This window comes from Pyrgilauda ruficollis, unplaced genomic scaffold, assembly GCF_017590135.1.
Source record: "Pyrgilauda ruficollis isolate IOZ18807 unplaced genomic scaffold, ASM1759013v1 scaffold8, whole genome shotgun sequence".
Classification (NCBI taxonomy): Eukaryota; Metazoa; Chordata; class Aves; order Passeriformes; family Passeridae; genus Pyrgilauda; species Pyrgilauda ruficollis.
In genome coordinates this window covers 1,603,535-1,621,731 of record NW_024529932.1, presented here as the reverse complement: position 1 = coordinate 1,621,731, position 18,197 = coordinate 1,603,535, and the positions used below count along the sequence as shown (strand labels likewise).

At 41.6% G+C, this 18,197-nt stretch overlaps 1 protein-coding gene across 1 annotated transcript in view; it reads left to right on the top strand.

Moving 5' to 3' along the window:
• Positions 1-345: 345 nt before the first annotated feature.
• The window catches only part of KL (klotho), a 48,607-nt gene continuing 30,755 nt past the window's right edge, over positions 346-18,197 (top strand). The window contains exon 1 of the mRNA XM_041487334.1: positions 346-1,149. Within this exon, the coding sequence (XP_041343268.1) occupies positions 346-1,149 (804 nt within the window). The remainder of the gene's footprint in view (positions 1,150-18,197) is intronic.

The window sequence follows — 18,197 nt, the reverse complement described above, 5'->3', positions numbered from 1 at the left end:
GAGGGGACACCGCAGTCGCAGCGAGGTGCGGGAGCCCGGTGGGGCGGGCGAAGGGCTGCGGCACCCCGCCTGCCGCCCGCGGACCGGGATCTTTCACTTCGAGGGGCCGCGGGGGTACCCACGGGCGCTCTGAGGGGGCGACAGCGTCCACCTCTTCCCGAGGAGCCCACGCCCCACTTCTCCCCTTTCCTCCCCGCCCGCCCCGTCTCACGCCCTGACTCCCGCCCCCGCGGCAGCTCTCCCCGATGGAACCGGCTGGGAAGGATGCAGGCGGCAGCTCCGAGGTAATTATTAATGGCCGTGCCCACCGGGGCGGGAAGGGGGGGGGGCGCAAGGTGAGATAAAATGGGGCGGCGAGGAGATGGGAGGCGGGAGCTGCCGTCGCGGAGCCCCGCCGGGAGCATGGCCCTCGCCGTGTCGCTTCTGCCACCGCTGCTGCTGCTGTTGGGGCGGCCGGGGCTGGCGGCGCCGGGGCAGGGCGCGGGCACCTGGTCCCGCTTCGCCCGGCTGCCCTACCCGCAGGACCAGCTCTTCCTTCACGACACCTTCCCCGACGGCTTTCTTTGGGGCGCGGGCAGCGCCGCCTACCAGACGGAGGGCGGCTGGCGCCAGGGCGGCAAGGGCGCCTCCGTCTGGGACACCTTCGCCCACCGCCCGGCCACGCCGTCGGGGGCCGCCCCGCCGGGGCCCGTGGGCGGCGACGTGGCCAGCGACAGCTACAACAACCTGTTCCGCGACGTCGAGGGGCTGCGGCGGCTGGGGGTCTCGCACTACCGCTTCTCGCTGTCCTGGGCCCGGCTGCTGCCCAACGGGACGGCGCCGCCCAACCCCGCCGGGCTGGCGCACTACGGGCGGCTGCTGGCCCGCCTGCGGGAGCTGGGCGTCGAGCCCGTGGTCACGCTGTACCACTGGGACCTGCCGCAGGCCCTGCAGGACGCCTTCGGCGGCTGGGCCAGCCCCGTCCTGCCCCGGCTCTTCCGCGACTACGCCGAGCTGTGCTTCCGGCACTTCGGCGGGCAGGTGCGCTACTGGCTGACCATGGACAACCCCTACGTGGTGGCCTGGCACGGCTACGGCACGGGGCGGCTGCCGCCCGGCGTGCGGGGAGGCCCGCGCCTGGGCTACCTGGCGGCCCACCACCTGCTCCAGGTAAATGGCGGCCTGCGCGAAGGGCCCGGCGGCTCCTCGGCCGTGCCAAGGTGCCGGGGCGCAGGCCGAGCTCAGCCCGCCCCACTGGCACACCTGTCCGCTGGTCCGACACTGCATGGAGCACAAATCCATGTGCCCGACAGAGTGCGAGCGCCAGATCTGTAGGCAAAGAGACTAAACTCATAGTGTAAGGCAGGAGCTTTGCGACTGAGCTGGTGGAGAGTTAAAGAGCTCTGTTTTGCAGAAATGCCCGCTTCTGCCCGCAGCAGTTCAGTTGCCATTCTGGGTGGGTGAGGGTCTGCAGTCCCTGGACTGTGCCACTCCAGTGCTGCCTTTCTAAGGTGGAAATACTTAATATGACTGTAAAGGGAATTTACATGTTTGATAAAATAGGCTTACTGAGTTTATGGAGATGTTAGAGGTGGCCAATATGTCATATAGAGACATTTACTTGACAAAGTCTTGAGTGTGAGCACTTTCTGGGGAAAGAGACCCTAATTCCCCAGTTAGTCTTGTAAGTGGCACAAGTAGTTTGCTATACTTAATTTCTGTTCTATGTATCTGTATGGTGTAGTTGTAATATTTGCTGGGAGCAACTTGTAGGGATTTGCAGAGAGAATTATGCAGAAGTTTGTACAGACCCTTCCAGTGATAGGAGAAGGGATTCCTAACTGGAATGGGGTGGTCATTTAGGCATGATCTCTTGTGCTTTAATATGCATTTACATTTCTGCTAATGTCTGTCTGCTCAGCACGCACTTGCTGGCAGGAGTTCTACCCTAATGAACATTGCGTATTAGATGTGGGCATGAAGAAAACATCCAATACACGCTTTATTTGACTTTTTTCCAATTTCCACTTTCACAGAAGTGTTATTTCTGCATTCTTTAATGTTACAAATAAGTCAAAGGGAAAATAGAGATGGAGAAAATGTGGGTAAAATTTCAGGTTAATTTCCCCATCCTGAAAACTTTAAGCTCTTCCTGTAGTTACCATGGTGTGTACTTGGCCATGTTTCGTGCTTGAGTATATCCTGCATCACCACAGTGTCAGACTCCCTCATCATCTCAAGCATGTGCTTCTTCTCATAAAAGCTCTGTGAAGGAAGATACTTTTCTATTTAATAAATGAGAAACTGAGGCACAGTCTTGGCCACACCACATCAAAAGTGTAATTAAACCAGGAAGGTCTACCAGTACCTGCTTTAGTGACAGAACCATAGTGTTTAGTGTTGTTCCAGTGACTGTCAGTCAGGATTTGCACGAGTGAACATTTCTTTATACATGCAGTGGAAGGCATCAAGATACCACTTTCCCCTCCCCCCCATTTTATGAAAGAGGAGCTGAAATACAGATGCAGTTAAGAGCCACAGTGGCCACTGGTTTTCGGTGCCCTTTTCCTGGCGTGTGATCTTGGTAGCATATTGGTCAGTTACATTATACTTCCAGTTCTTCTACAAGTCTTATTCCCAGATCTCAAATCACCTGCAGAGAAAATCAGGGACATACACTATGTGTAGAGGAGCTCACATCCCTGACTTCTCCAGGTAAGAGTCATCATACAGGCAGAGCCTAGCTCTTCAGCCCAGAGAAGTGAACAGCTTTCATCTGTTTCTTCTTCTCCTTTTCACTTCTCTGTAGCATATTAATATTAGACCTTTCAGTGAAGCAGGAGGAAGCTACATAGTGTAGCTTCCACAGCCTGACATCCATAGAGAAAGTATGTGCATTTGTGTAAGAAAAAATTAAAGTTCTACCATAGATGGTAAAGAGAGAATTACATTTCCTGTGGAAATTAAATTGTCTTACACAGTTCTTGAGTGATTGACTTTGCAACTTGAATGTTGTTCTTTAATATGTGTCTGTGGGTTGTATAATTTTATAGGTGAGTTTGGTCATTTTTTGGGAGCTTTCACGTCTTTGGTTTGCATCAGAAGGGTGCACAGCAGTACTGCTTTATCACATAAGCTGCAGGATGTGTGCACTGGACAGTGTTGCTGGGAGATAGAGTCCTCTTAGACCCACTGCAAAAGATGTGGCTGAATCTTCTCATGCGAAGAAAAACCCCTTTCATTGTCTAACCTTTTGCTCCTTATGTCATAAGATCTGGTCCCTGGTTTCTTCTTAATCCTTTTTCTTTCTCTTTGCCATTCTTGTATTTTATTTTTTCCAGGGAAATTGAGTTTGCAGAACAAGTTTGGTTTTTTTGAAGTTACAATTTGTTGTCATAATTGTTTCTCAATTATGTGCAGGCTAGTTCTTAATATGCATGATTTCTGATATTTTCCCCCTTATTTACAATATGCAGGTAAAGCTGGTGCCTCCTAATTTATTTTACTGTATTCTAATTATGTTAAAAAGCAAAATAATTTCCTGTAAGTTTTTTAAAATTCAGCAGATACAAATGTGGATTTGGGGCTTTGTTTTTCTGAGCGACTTATTTATTATCTGAAGAAATAATCAATAAGAGTTTGATTCAATTTAGCTTGTTCAATTCAGAGATGGTGAAAGCAGGGCAATGAAGTTTGATTTAAGTAATGTTTGAATTCGGCTTGAATGGATTTCATCATATTGTACTGAATTTTTTAATTACCTCTCATTTTTCTGAACTTCCTTGAGTCATAACAGATGCTAAATTGACAGAGACACTTTTTTATAGACAGGACCAAATAAAAATAGTGTGAAAAACTTGTAAGGAAAAATTATTTTATTAATGCATCCTTGGTGTGTTCTTGAGGGATGTGCATCAGTATTCAGTGAAAATTTCACCCTTCTATAGTATTTCCACTGATGCTTGTCGCTTTTCAGATGTCTAAGCCCTTCAGATGTGGTAATAAATGGAGGAAGCTGTTCATGTTTATTCACAAAATAAATGGAATGGATCAAGTGTATTTCATAAAAGTTGGCAATCTCTCAAGTCAACAGCCAGAAAATGTAATGCCAGCAATCTGTCATGTATATGATGCATCTCTTTTCTCCAAATAGGAGTTGAGAGAGGTCAGTGTATTTTGTTCTGGTTTTTGCAAATGCATTTTTTCATTAATGGTTCACAGTATGTTGTCTGAGTTGAACATACTTGGATTTACTCAATATAAACAGCATTTGCAGAAACAGAAGAACACGTCGTTTCCCTGAAGAAGTGAGTGGAACTGCTGCCTGGAAACCAGTCACATAGCAACAGACTGATTTCTATTCCAAAACTCTTTCCAAAACAGAAGGTAAGTACTCTTTTGTTGACCTTCAGTGCTAAACCTAATAAAGTATCAGTAATTTCAGCACAGGAGATTGGTCTTTTCTTGGTGTGTATTGTTTCTTTCAAAATTAAGACAGCACTCAAACTTTCACTCTGTGCAAATGGAATGATTTGGGATTTTCTTGGAAGTAATGTAGCTCATCTCAGTTGTGAAGGCATACCTAATTTTTAGAAAAAAACGAGGAATACTGCTAAGTAATAGTATTTTTTTCCTATTCTTGCTTTCTTAAGGCATAATTCAAAGAAGAACAAAGAAGGAATTGATTCTTACCTGAGTTTGAGTATTAGTTGGGTGGTATATGTTTGCACTAGTGATTATTCTACTCATTAATCATTTGAATCAGGTTTCTTTCAAATACCAGATTTGACAAAGAAGTGCAGTCAAACTGTGGTGCAAATTCAGGTCTGATGCTGCAGTTTTCTGTGCCAGTAGCTGGCAAAAGTTAGGCTATCTTCTCAAATTATGTTAAAAGCTATAGCAAGTTGTTTTTAAGTTTTAATCATGAAAAGAAAAAAAATGCAGTGAGTTTCATTTTAAAATGTGATAAACAGAGGAGTTTGGGTTTTAAGAATATTTGTTTTATTAACATTAGCTCCAAAGATAGATTATGTACCTTTGCTTTTGCCACTCCTACCTGATTCCATGTATGTTTGCAAAATGATTGTTGTTTTCAAATATTCTGTTGTAATAAACATTGTAAGAAAAACAAAAATCCATTGTAAAAAATTTTTAGAGATTATTACAAAAACTCAACAGGCAGGACCTGGAAAGATCACACTGAAGTGACTGAAGTGGAATGGAAGTAGAATTTGTTTGTTCTCTGTGTGGAAGAAAACCAGGTCAAGCCTGTAGGTATGTTAAGTCCCACCTCAGCTCTTTTGCTGTTCATTATGAGGATGGGGATTTCTTGAGAGTCTCTTTATTGTGAGGATTTTAAGTGCTTGGCAGTTGTGGCTGTAGAGCTGTGAATCTCGGTAAATTCAATTGGCAGCTCCAAATCTGGGTTTTCGTGTCTCATTTTAAGTGCCTCCTGCCTGATTTCTAATCGCCATTGTAGATTGCTGGAGGCACCTAGGTGATATTTCTGTTTTCTGTCCAAGGTAGTCTAGTGTGCTTCCTTTTTAAATAGCAGTTGTTCATGTTGGGCAGGGCTCTGCTCAGTGCTGGGAAGATAATGACTGCTGGTTAACAGCAGTTTGATGCAGATAAGGGTGTTTAGATTGGCAACATAGAATTCATATCTGGTAAAATCTCACTGGGTACATGAGTTTAAAGCTCCTTAATACTGTTCTATTTTGCATTAATAAAGCCTCATAAGGTGTGAGATATTCTTCGTTCTTCCCTTCAACCTCTCTCCTCAAGCAGAAGAGATTCTGTATTTGTTGTAGTTTTGGGGATTCCTGAATGAAGCGTGTGGTAGAACTCATGTCACTCTGTATTCATTTATATTACAAGCTTTTCCAGTTTCCATTTCACCTTGTTTCTGTGGTTGGTTTCCAGTACTTAAAAGCGGTTGCTGGACATAATTCCTAGCTGTACTTGGGACCTGGAAAAAAAAGCTAGTGGAACATCTGTTGTCGTTCACCATTTTTTAGTGCCTGCTTTTCCCTTTTGGCTGAAAGCTAGGAGCTCTTAGAGCTTTTTCCTTGTGATAGTTCCACTAGAAACCTCTTTTCTGCAATCATCAGCAGGTTGGAAGTGCAGAGATTGTCCTTTTTTAAATGTTGTCTTCTGTAAGGAAGAAATGCTGTGTCATGTAAGGGGAGGTTGTTTCACTCATAACGTACCCATCTTCTAAAAGGTCAAATTCTGATTTCTCTTGCTGTGGTTGAAATTGTGCTTAGCTTTGGTTTGTTCCTCTCACTCGTTAACTAACAGCTTCTTCTTCCCAGTGTGCTCTGGGGAGCAAAATATTTTTCCTCCATCTTTCATTATTTCTTCAACCAGTTAGAAGCAGTGAATATGTCAATACAGCTGATGGCAATGTCTGCAAGCAGTGACCATTAGGACAGGATGTAGGCGTTTAGAGGCATTTTGTTTTAATTATTTTGGTTACTGTGATGCATACAGTAACTAACTTTGGGAGAAACAGGAAAGAGCGGATGTGTGCAGACACATCTGTAGTTTGCTTAACTCCAGTTGAAGAGTCCTGTGGCTTTCAGTTAGTAATTGGCAGAGTTCAAAGGCAGTTTGATAATCCTTGCAAATGAGTGTGTGATTTGTGTGTTTGGTTGTTGCTGATGAACAGATGAAATGCTGAACTTAATTTGAAGGTCAATGTTGGCAAAGTTTTAAAAAAGCTAAGAAGCCAGCAATCAAAGGAGTCTGCTTGTACAGACTTGTAGGTATAGAAATGTCCATAGGAGAATTTCTTCTATTTTTTTTTTTCCCAAGATGGTAAAAATAAAGAAGAGGAAATTACAAAGACATGCTTCTGAAGAAGTAGAGGGGGTGACCTGCGCATACAAGGATGAGGCCTGGTTGAATGGGGCTTTGGGCAACCTGGTGTACTGTAAAGTGTCCCTCCTGTCCACGGCATTGGGGTTGGAACTAGATGACTTTTAAGGTCCCTTCCAACCCAAGATATTCTGTGATTCTATGGCAGGTTTTAGCAATTAAAGGATGTGTGTTACCAGTTTTAAATACTAAATAAAAACTACTCATGCTTGCTTATATGCCTGCCAAAGTATATAAAAAATATCATCGTCAAATCTGTGATTTTAGATTAAATCAGAAGAACGGAACAGAAGAATATGGTTGTAAACGAAGTCTTAGTGTCCTTAGGAAATTACTGAAATGAACATTGGACAGATCTCTGAAGGAAAAGGTGACTCATTGAATATGACCATGAAAGAAGAGACTGGCTTCTGGAGAGCAGCTGAATTATTTCACATGAGAGAAGATGTGTCAGCAGAATGAGAAGGTGAGTTGTCAAGAAGGAAGAATAACTAAGTACAAAAGGAGAAGGGGCTAATTAGCCATGGCAAGAGGCTGGAGCGTTTGGTAAAACGGGATGAGTAGAAGATAATGATACTAAAGAAGGGAAGGAATTAGACTCACGCTGTTGCTCTCTGTAAATACTCCTGGACATAAAGATTAATGACAGGAAGAAAATGGAGAATTAAAAACCATATGTATACACACACAAAAGGATATAAATACAGTTAGATTGACTCTTAGAAGTCATGGATAGCTTTGGAAGAAAGCTGCTGGAATGGCCTTTCAGTATTAATGGTAGGAACAAAAATCTTATAAGACAGCTAGAGCAGTTTGGGAAAATAGGCTTGATGCATTTGGTGGCAGTGGAGGTGACAGTAGTAGTAATTGTGAAATCTTCCTCTTTGCTTTGTAGAATTCTTAACAGAATGATATAAAGCATGTTCTAAATCTGAGAACATCATTCAATGTAAAGAACAAAATACAGTCTATATTAACAGTAAACACTTTGTTTAGTCTGTCAGTGATGGCAGTTTTTGGCTTGCTGTAGCTTCAGCTCTAATCTGAGAGCACAAAACTCTCATAAGAAGCCTGGCCTGTTAAGTTTGTGGTGTGCATCCCTAGAGATTTGTCAGGGAGGATCCTTTGAGATGCACACTGGAATAAGAAAAAGGACCTTGAGAATATCTGGATTTGGCCATATTGAAGCCCATTTGTGTTGCTTCATCTTGATGTATGAAGAGATGGACTTCTGTATTATGAAAAAATGCAAAAGTTTAAAGTTTAATTTTGTTTTGATTCTAAAAAAACACCAACCCATATTCTAAATTCTCCTAGTTATTGACATCTTTACAGATCCTGTTTACAACAGTTGATATAGGAACAGTTGATATAGGGACTGGGGCCACAGGTGGTTCCAGTGCCACCTGACAGCTGGATCTCTGTGACATCTGCATGATGGAAAGCACAGGGGCTTTCACCCATCTCAGGATCTGGCCAGCCTGGGGAGTGCTGCCAGACACTCTGCAGCACAATCTTCAGCAAAGGGGGGAGCTGATAGGGGGCCATGCACACTGCCAGGGAACTGTCACTTCAGTCTGCACATGATCAGTTTGTTACTTGCACGTTAGCTCTCGTGCTGGCAGCTAAGATTTGAATTTTGTTTTCAGTCACAACTCTAAAGACAGCTGAATGGTTAAAAATTGGCTGGGAGAGACTATGGAAATGCCTTGCAATTTTGTGAGTCCAAAAGTCAACCCAGGTATCGTTTTGTAGGTTTATCAGTTTAATGCTCTTACTAAGGGCTAGAAAATATTTTTACCACTGGGATTATATTTTACAAGATACTTGTTTTACAGTTGGGAAGACAGTAGTATCTGTTTTGATCCTGGTCCTAGGAAAGACTTCAAATGGTCGCATGGGGGAAGGGGACAGACTTGTAGCTGCTGGTCACACATTCTGGTAAGAGTTCACAGTGATTTTCCAATGCCTGTTCTCAGTCAGCTTTTTTCTTGTTCTCTTGAATATGTAGTAGCTCCGCTGGATCAGTTGTTTTTCAGAGCTGAGGGCAAAGTTTACTCTGTTTGTTTAACTTCCAGCATTTTAAGAAATGAAATAATTTTTTTGCTGCAGGCATGGAACTGTTGAACATAGTTATTGATTAATTAGTCTAATTATATCTAGTTCCTTAGATATATATGGAAACAGTAGAATTATGCAGCATGTCTTTTTGTTTGAGAAAGTAGGTTGGAAAAATATTACATTGTCAGCTCGGTGATTTTTTATGAAAATTTATTTTGTAAGTAAGAACATATTGCTTAAAAATCAATTGAACAAATCTGACCTTATGGTTAAAAAGAAAGTTCATGTCATGCTTCACATGCTTTTTGTAACACACTTATTTAATTCTTCATTTGTTTTTATGTGACAGTATATTGTTAACTTGGGTACAAATGATGCTTACAGAGAGAACAATCACCACACCAGAATGTCCATGACCAGTTACATATACCCTCAGGAGTCAAAATCCAGGCCAAAAAGAGTTGTAACAAAACATGGGGTGATAGGAAGGAGGATTATTGGGAAAACAGTGTATGAGGATCTGGTGAGATGTGGAGGTGACTGGTCAAGAGTGGGAATGCAGGAGCTGGGTTTATGGGGCAACACTCCATTTTCATGTGTGTATTTAGCATTAAAAATTAAAATCAGCATGAAATGAGATGGTCTGGAGTCCTCAAAGGTGAGTTGTTTTTTCCCTGTTTAGTTTTTTTTAATAAATGTAATATGAATTATTTTGAGGAAGCTGACTGGTGGTTTACAGAAATCACAGAACATGCTTCACAAGGATGGGGCCTGCTTCAAAGTCTGTTGTGGCTTATGGTGTCCACTTGCTGTCCCCATGTTGCCATGAGCACTGGGAATGGGGAACACCATGAATAGCCTGCTAAAGAAAGGAGGGATGATGCATTAGATCTGGATTTCTCAAAGCAGCTTAAGGAAAACAAGTTTCCCTTTAGCTTTTTGGGGAACCCTGTCACTTTTAAGCAGTTAAGTAAATTAGCAAATTGAATAGATGCATTCCTCTAATCCTGAGGAAAATGTGCATTCCTATATTCAAACAGCATCTCTGTATATGAAATGCCAGATCTTGGAAATGCACTGAAGGAGCTCTTGAACTCAGTTTATCATCATACTTCCCTTGCCAGCTATGAACATGTCTCTTGTTTTGGGAGAAGAGAATATTGGGGTATATCACGCAGGGAACAGAGCTGCAGAAATATGATTCAGCTGCAGTTTTGCATCTTAATTATATGCTTGGTGGAAAAAATAATCCCTTTTTCTTCATGCCCCCTGTCATATCAGCTAGCTCATTCTAATCTTCCTAATACCTCCCAAATTCACAAAGTAATATAATGTCATTAGAGCAAGCCAGAAAATTCTAAAACCTTTGAAACTAGAATTTGCTGATTCATTTAAACAAAAATATTTGAGAGACTTCAGTTTTCCAGAAAAAGTTGCAAACTAGGGGAAATAAATATCAATAATTTTATTTTGCTGTAGAAATTTTTGGTTTTCCATTTTAATATGATACTGAAAAAATTCATTTTGATGTAGTGAGTCAGTCAGTCATTTCACACTCTGCCTTCTGTATTCTTTCACTGGATGAGTGCCCACTGCTTCAGATTGGGTCAGTTTACCCTTGTGAAATTGCTGTTTAACCTGCTGCAGTATGACTGACTTATTGAAGCTGGAGATTGATGCTTTTTATTCTTTGATGAAAGAAATAAAATGGAGCTGTCAGGACAGAATTCTTGCACTGTAGAGGTTACTCTGTGTCTCATATTTGTAGCTGGGCTGCTTGTGCCACTTTTGTGTGAAACTGTAATTATTCAGTCATTTATTCAGCTCCTCTTTCCTATTTCTGGTAAAAAGAAAAGTGGTACTTGAAGGTGGCAGTTGCTTAAAAGGGGGAAAAATTCTAATAAAAGCAGCATCAATTTGGCACAGTCATTCTGATTCTGAGTATTAGAACCAGCAAAGTGTAGCACAGGGAAGTTCAGAAACAGCCTTTTTCCATAGCTCAGCTTAGGATAATGAAATGGAGACCACTTCAAAATTGGTTGGTGGTGAAATGGTTATAGCAGGAGCATTGTAAGAGTAAGCCATGAAAGGCAGGAACCCTAAATCACACCAGTCAGATCTTACTTTACACAAACTGGACTCTTCTGGAGAGTAATGTTTCCTGTGTTACTGGTAACTTGGAATAGATTTGTAGAAACCAGAGGGGGTGGGCATTGGTCTGGATTAGATACTCATGCTGGCCTCTGGGAGCTGCTTTTGTTGACTCGTGGTCAGCAAAGAATTTAAATTGTCAAGGAACAGTGTTGTTTATTTTTAGGCCTCTTTTTTTCCCTTTTTCTGTGCTGTGGCCATGCTCCCACTAAAAAAATTATTTTACCTAAATAATTTGCCTTCTGTTGCATGGGTTTAGGATTGTGATGATATCTTTGTTTTTCCTGATTTATTCCTGTGGTTTGCTATGACATCTGGAGCATTTGGCATGGTTTTTTTTGTGTTAAGTATCTTAGAATTGGCTTTTTGGCTCATAATGCTAGGAACATAGAATAACTGAGTCATGGGATGGTTTGTGTTGGAAGGAGGTGTAAAGATCATCTAGTTCCAAATGCCCTGCCATGATGTGACATCCCACCCTCAAGGGGGAGGGAACACCCGAGAGTTATGGATGCTCATGGTTGAAAAGGAATGATGAAAATCAGAGGGTCCACAGCTTATCTTCTAGACTTGTGCACATGGGGAGGGAGACCTTCTGCCAGATCAGGTTGCTCAAAGCCCTGCCCAACCTGACCTTGATCAAAGAAATCACACATCCACAGCTTTTCTGGGCAACCTGTTCCACTGCCTCACCACCTTCAAATTTCTCCTGAATATCTAATCTACATGTTCCCTTTTTCAGGTTAAAGCCATTCCCCCTTGTCTAATGCCCTTGTGAAAAGTCCCTCTCCAGCTTTCCCCTAGGCCTCCTTTAAGCGCTGGAAGGTGCTCTAAAGGGAGCCTTCATTTCTGCAGGAGGGAGCATATAATAGCCATTATTGTGTAGTGTCTGGGGCTAGAGGCTTGCTACAGTATTGCCGACAACTAAACTTTGTGATTCCTGTATCTCTTATTTTTTGCTTTGGAAGTATTCAGTTTGAGTGAGTGATCCTGAGAAATATGTGTGTAGGGATGAAATGAGTATGGAAGACTGAACTACAAAGAATGCAAGGATTAAGAAAGGGTCAAATGTACATTGAAGCAGCACGTTCCCAATATGGGAAAGGACCTGGAGGGTCTGGAAGGACCTGTGGGACACTAGCATTTTGTAGACCCAAGATCACATAGAAATGCCTGAGTGAGCTGTTTGAGTGTCTAGGGGCAAAAATTTATACTGGGAGGTATACAGAGACAAGGCAGTTAATTGGTGTGTGAAAAACATGGAGTAATTTACCAAAATAAACTGTTAACTGTCAGAGAGGGAGGCTTGCTGTGACACAAACACTGACGTTGGACATAAAATAGAAACAGTAGCAATGACAACCTGCCAGGCAGAGTCAGTTTTTTTGTTGCATAGTAAAGCAGTTCCAGATTTTTGAGTGACTGGTGCAAGCAGCTGAAGATTTTTCTCTGAAGCACCTTGTTCTGGAACTGCTTAAATGATAATGAGATGGGCTGGACACCCACTGTAGATACTCTTCTATTCTGCTTGTACAAGTGTAAGAAAATAGTACATTTTCAGTTCCCACATTATATTTCTTGTAAGATTAATTATCGACCCCACTCCTGAATAATTCACTATTGTTTTGCGCAATAACTTTGCAGAAGGTTTGGAAGCACCATCCCAGAGCATTTTGTGTCTCAAAATCTTCAAAGACTAGAATATGTAAAGAAGAATATATATACACACACACACACATATATATATATATGTATTTATATTTATATATATATATACATATATATATATATAGGCAGTGGATGTCATTCTGGAGTGTGGCCGATGAAAGCACTGCATTTCTGCACTGGAGGAATGACACTGCTGATGTAAATGCTGAAAAAAATGTACATTATTGCAACCGTAGCATAATATGGTAGTTCGGATACAGCTAAATACTGTTCTAAGTGAAAAAATTGTCTTTTGTTTTGCTGACTATGAAATGGATGGTTTAACTGAAGAGTAGTCTGGCAGATATGCAAGCAATTTTTTAATCAGCTTGTGTCATTCAGGTTGAGAACAGGAGAATATGCAAGGAAAACCAGTCTGCCTAACCAAGGCTAGATAGGGCCCATACAGATGGATCTGTTTTGGTGTTACTTGGCCACCAGCTCTCAAGCTGGGTTTCATGGGGCTCATAGGAGGGCTGGGTGGAGATCAGAGCCTGCAGATTCCCTGCACTCATCTTCATGTATCCTGTACAGCATGGAAATAATTTGTGGGTACAGTCTTCAATCTGCAAAGATTATCAGTAGCAAATGGTACTTACCCAATGGCTGAAAAAACAATGTTAAAGTACCTGGAGTTCACCACCCCCAGCTACTGCTGTCAGCAGCAGGACATTTTGCTACTTTGAGTGAGGCTGTAGTATGGAAAATTACTCCTGTCCCACAGTTTAGAAGCATCATCATTGTGCTGGTCTTCCAGGCAGTGTTTGCATCAGCTCTGAGACACAGTTTGGCATCCGCTTGGCCTTGCAATAGCTGGCTTTCCAGTAACCATTATGAAATGTTGTTTAGTATAAAGATACTTCTTTTAAAGTGGTTTGGCAGCATTCCCAGTGATCCCAGAGGGAAGAGCAGCTAGGACTTGTTCTCCAGCTCTGAGGCAGCTGTCCACTGGGCTGACCAGGGTGGAGCTGTATGTGCTTTGGCTCTGCACCACAGCTAGCGAGTAAAGTCGTGGACTAGGTTGTCCTTGGCTGCCCGCAATCCTTTTGCATAGCACTACATAATGTGAAGTGATGGGCCAGCAGCTCCAGGGTTGTGTAGCGGCTCTGTGTGAGGGCTTGTGATGGCTGGGTGGAGAGGGAGGAGTGCAATGCTTGGGCTTTGCTATTAGATGCAGTAGAGCCATCTCCCTTGAAGACTGTGGAAGTAAATGCAGGGGATAGCAATCACACTTCTGGAGCTAATTTTAGCATGTGTTCACCAGAGAAACCTGGTGAAAGACCTAATTGTCCCATTTCCATCTGTGGGGTATAGGTAAACCCGTGGTGACAAACTCAAGCCCAGACTTTCTGTAGACAGACTTTCACCTTTAGTCTAATTAGAGTGTGGAGAGGTTCAGTAGATGACAGAGGAGGGGAGTACTAAGGGGATATTTCAAGAATTTGTTTTCAGTTCCTGTGACTTCTCAGAGGGAGAGCTCTGACATATAGTCTGCATCAAATGCAAATTTTGCCCAAGTCTCTCCTATTTCAGGCATGTGATATCTCCTGCATGTCTGTGGGGAAGACCTGTATCAGGTCTGGTTTTCCTGGGCAGAGGGCCGAGTCTTTCTTCTGACCCAGGAAGGCAGCTGATGTTCCCCCCTGCAAGGGTGGTCAGTAGCACCTGTTTGGTCCTGTAAAGCCAGAGCAGGCAAAGAGCCATGGACATTGAGTAGCTCTGTCCTGCAGCTCTTCATTCCTTTTTCCTAGTCATCTACTGCTGGCCCACTGTGGCTGCTGGAGGCATTTCATGTTTATTTTCCAAAATATAAAGAGACCAGTGCTTGTAAAATACTGTTTAAAACATAAAAAAACCCCCCAAACAAACAAGCAATAAAAAAACCCTTTAAAATTACACAGTCTTTTTACCAGTAGTTGGAACTGATATGCAAATGCAAACATATACTAGATGCCACAGTCTTCTTCTGCCTGGAAACAGAAGATGTCTCTCCTTTAGGAGCCCCATTATTTTCTGCAAGGACTTTACTGAACCCCACATCAAGTAATGGAATATGCATTTACTAGCTATGCTAAGGAGAAAATTTAAAAATGTGCATCCAGTCTTAAAAATAAATAAAAGCTCATTATTTTAAAACAAAACACAGATATCATCCAGTCACCTAAGAAAAAGTAGCACAAGGAAAGATATACAACCATCAGGTAGTGGGGAAAAAGAGAGTTAAAAAAAAATTGTATTTCCAAAATGCTTTTTGTCAGCTCTGTCAAGAAAAGTGATCATGTTGAGCACTGGGATTCATAGACAGGAAAGGTTAATGAGGGTGAGGATTAGATAAATGTTGGTAACTGCAGGTGCAATGAACATAAAATGCTATGAATTTACAGTATTGAAGTCAAGCCAGGCCCATCTGATAGCTTTCTCTGATAACTGATTGTTTAGAAAAAGAAAATATGGTAAACGTAATCAATCTCTATTTTCAGTAAGACCCTTGAAATGGTGGCACATGGAGAGTTACTGTTTCAGTGGAGAAGGAGGAGAGGAGAATGTTCAGCAGTAGCTAGGAAATTGCTAAAGCAAATGTCATAGTGAGTTTGCTGAAAGTAGAAGCATCAGTCTCAAAGGGCAGTTCACAGCTGAACTTCTTAATGTATTTTAACTCCCATGCCTTGGCACAGGCTAGGATTGCACTAAGAGCATTGCACTAAAATTGAGGAAACAGTGCCAGTGCAAAGGATAATCAAAATAATAAACAGATGGAACAGAAAGACTCATTTTTTTTTTTTTTCTGTAAGAAGAGAACTTGCTGATCACAGCATGACCATCAGATGTGAATATAATCCAACTGTGACAAAGACACATTTGTTTCTAGTCTGTATCAGGTGATTTTTCCAGCAGAGATGAGGAATTACCTAACTAGAATATGGCTTATTTACCTGACCAAGAACACTAGGAGAGGATATACTTCATGTCTGTAAATAGATCAGTGGTAAAACAAGTGAAGGAAAATAACTAAGTGCAGGGAAAGTTTTGCTGCAAGAACAAGTGTTTGGACTGAGCATGAATAAATTCAACCTGAAAGTTGGGGGAAAAAGAAAACCATTTGTGAAGTGTGATTCTCTAGTTATCTTCCAGAGAGAGTAGTATGAACAAAATACTTAGCCTATGTTAAAGTAAATCTGGATCAGGTTACAAATAGGTTTATGTCATATATTGCCCATAGAAGCACTGGATTGAATCTGATACACTTGGGGCTCTTCCTAATTTTATAATCCAGTTTTCCTAATTCCTGGCAGATAGTAGACACAGGATGATAAATATGGTAATGTTTTTTTTTTTTTCAGTGAGATATTTTTTTGTATTTATGTTATAATTCCCTGCAACTCTGAATTTTTGTGATATGGTAATATCACTTATCATTGCCTCCTTTTTACTGTATCATTTAAAAAAGCATTTGCAATGTCTTACTCAGAATGTTTCATGCTTTTATGTGACATCCATTGTTGGGTCCACAATGAAAATATCATCTTGTAGGAACTTAGGAAGATTGACAATTAACAAGACTAACTCCTGGTCTGCAGTAGATTGGGCTTGTGAAAGGCCTCTGCTTTCATTCCTGCTTGTCTCCTGCAGCACAGTTATCCCTGAAAGGAGGGATTATGGAGGCAGTACTCTCAGATTAGCAATAACCTTTATATATATATATCTATATATAAGGTATATACATATATATAAACTATACCAAATATGTCCAGTGGCTCATTTGATAATAAACATCTAATGCATCTTATGTACTTGTCTATAAATCGTATCCTAGTATTCTTATTTTATGTTTATGTTGCATACATAAAATCCCTGATGTTTCTTGAGTATTTCCAATATCTCTGCTTTCTTCCATCTCAGTAGTATGAGGAAAGTGGATTTTGACTGCAATAGATGGAGCCTTCCTTTTTTCCAACGTGCTCATTTCTACAGAGATTATTTTTCCTTCCAGTAAGGCAGAAAGGACTTGTGTATGTGCCTCCTGCAGAGTATCTTAGCTTTTCTCTATGAGTGTTCCTGTATAAAACAGCTTCCAGTGAAAAGTTCAGTTAATGCAATTTCTTCGAATTACTCCCCTCCTTCCTTCCTGCCTTTCGTACTCCCTCCCTGCCTTTCTCCCTTTGTCTCAGCAAAAATGCCTGGCTCTTCAAGCCCTTCACACCCTAATTCAGGCCAACAATTTGTTTTTCATTACTGTTTGGGCAACTAGTTAATTACTGCACTGCCCCCTGCTCTGATCATTGCATCATCAATGATGCTTTCTCTAGCATCATTGATTGAATCATGATTCCACATAAACTGTATAATCTGTGAATTTCTTAATATCTGGAGTGTCATCCTGATTTAACGCCTGATTTAATGTATGCTGTCTTAGACCCATTTTTTATAATATCCTTTATACTGCATACTTGTTGAAGGTTGTGTTGGCATAGCTGTGGCTATTGAAAGTCTTTGCCTCTAGGACAAAATGGCTGGCCAGCTCTCACTGCACTGTATGGGATCTCTCCAAGTCGAAGATTATTTTCCTATTTGATTTCGGCAAAAAATACTAATTTCTGTACTGTGGTTCATAGCCTGAAAGAGTTTGGGTTGGTATTAGATAAAGTTAGCCTGGAAGCTGCTCTGCAGGAGCACACCTGGCATAATCTAGCTGTCCATCACCTTCTGGTCCATGGGTTACTGTAGGTATTGGGACCTCAGATCTGCTGTTTGCAAAAGTACGTGTAGGTACTGTGTCTGGAAATTCACCAGCTACATATTGTATTAGTGGTACACTTAATCTCCTTTTCCATCTAACTATCCTGGAGTATCTGTAAATCATCCGGTTGCTTACAGGAGCTTGGACTGGTCTAAAAATTAAAGAGAGTATTTAAAAAAATTGAGGCATTGGAATTATGTCTCTTCCTGTCCCTCTGCATTTTAGCCTGAGATGTTGCTGTTCATTCGGTTGTCTGAGAGTGGGGCTGTAACAAACACTGACCTCTTTTACAAAACCTTCTGTGGCTCTGGAAGTGTTTCAATTGATATCTTCATAGAAATCTGTTGGAAGCTTTTGTTCTACCTGCATAACTCTTTGGTCAGTTAACTTAGAAACAAGGCATCTATACAAATTCTTTCCTTTGAACTGCTTTCCTTTAAAACAGGCAATATTTAAATGACAGGCATCTGTCTCAAGATAAGATACTGACCTAATTACCACATCCTACATGGCCTCCTGAAAACTGCTGAGATACCTGCCCTCATGGTAACTATGAAGCAGAGCAGTGCTACTTTCTGGAAGTTCTATACCTCGGCAAAGGAGGATGAATGAAGCTGCTACAAGATTTATGTGAACTCGCATTTCTATTGTTCTAGTGCAGTTCGATATTAAAACTGGGTTT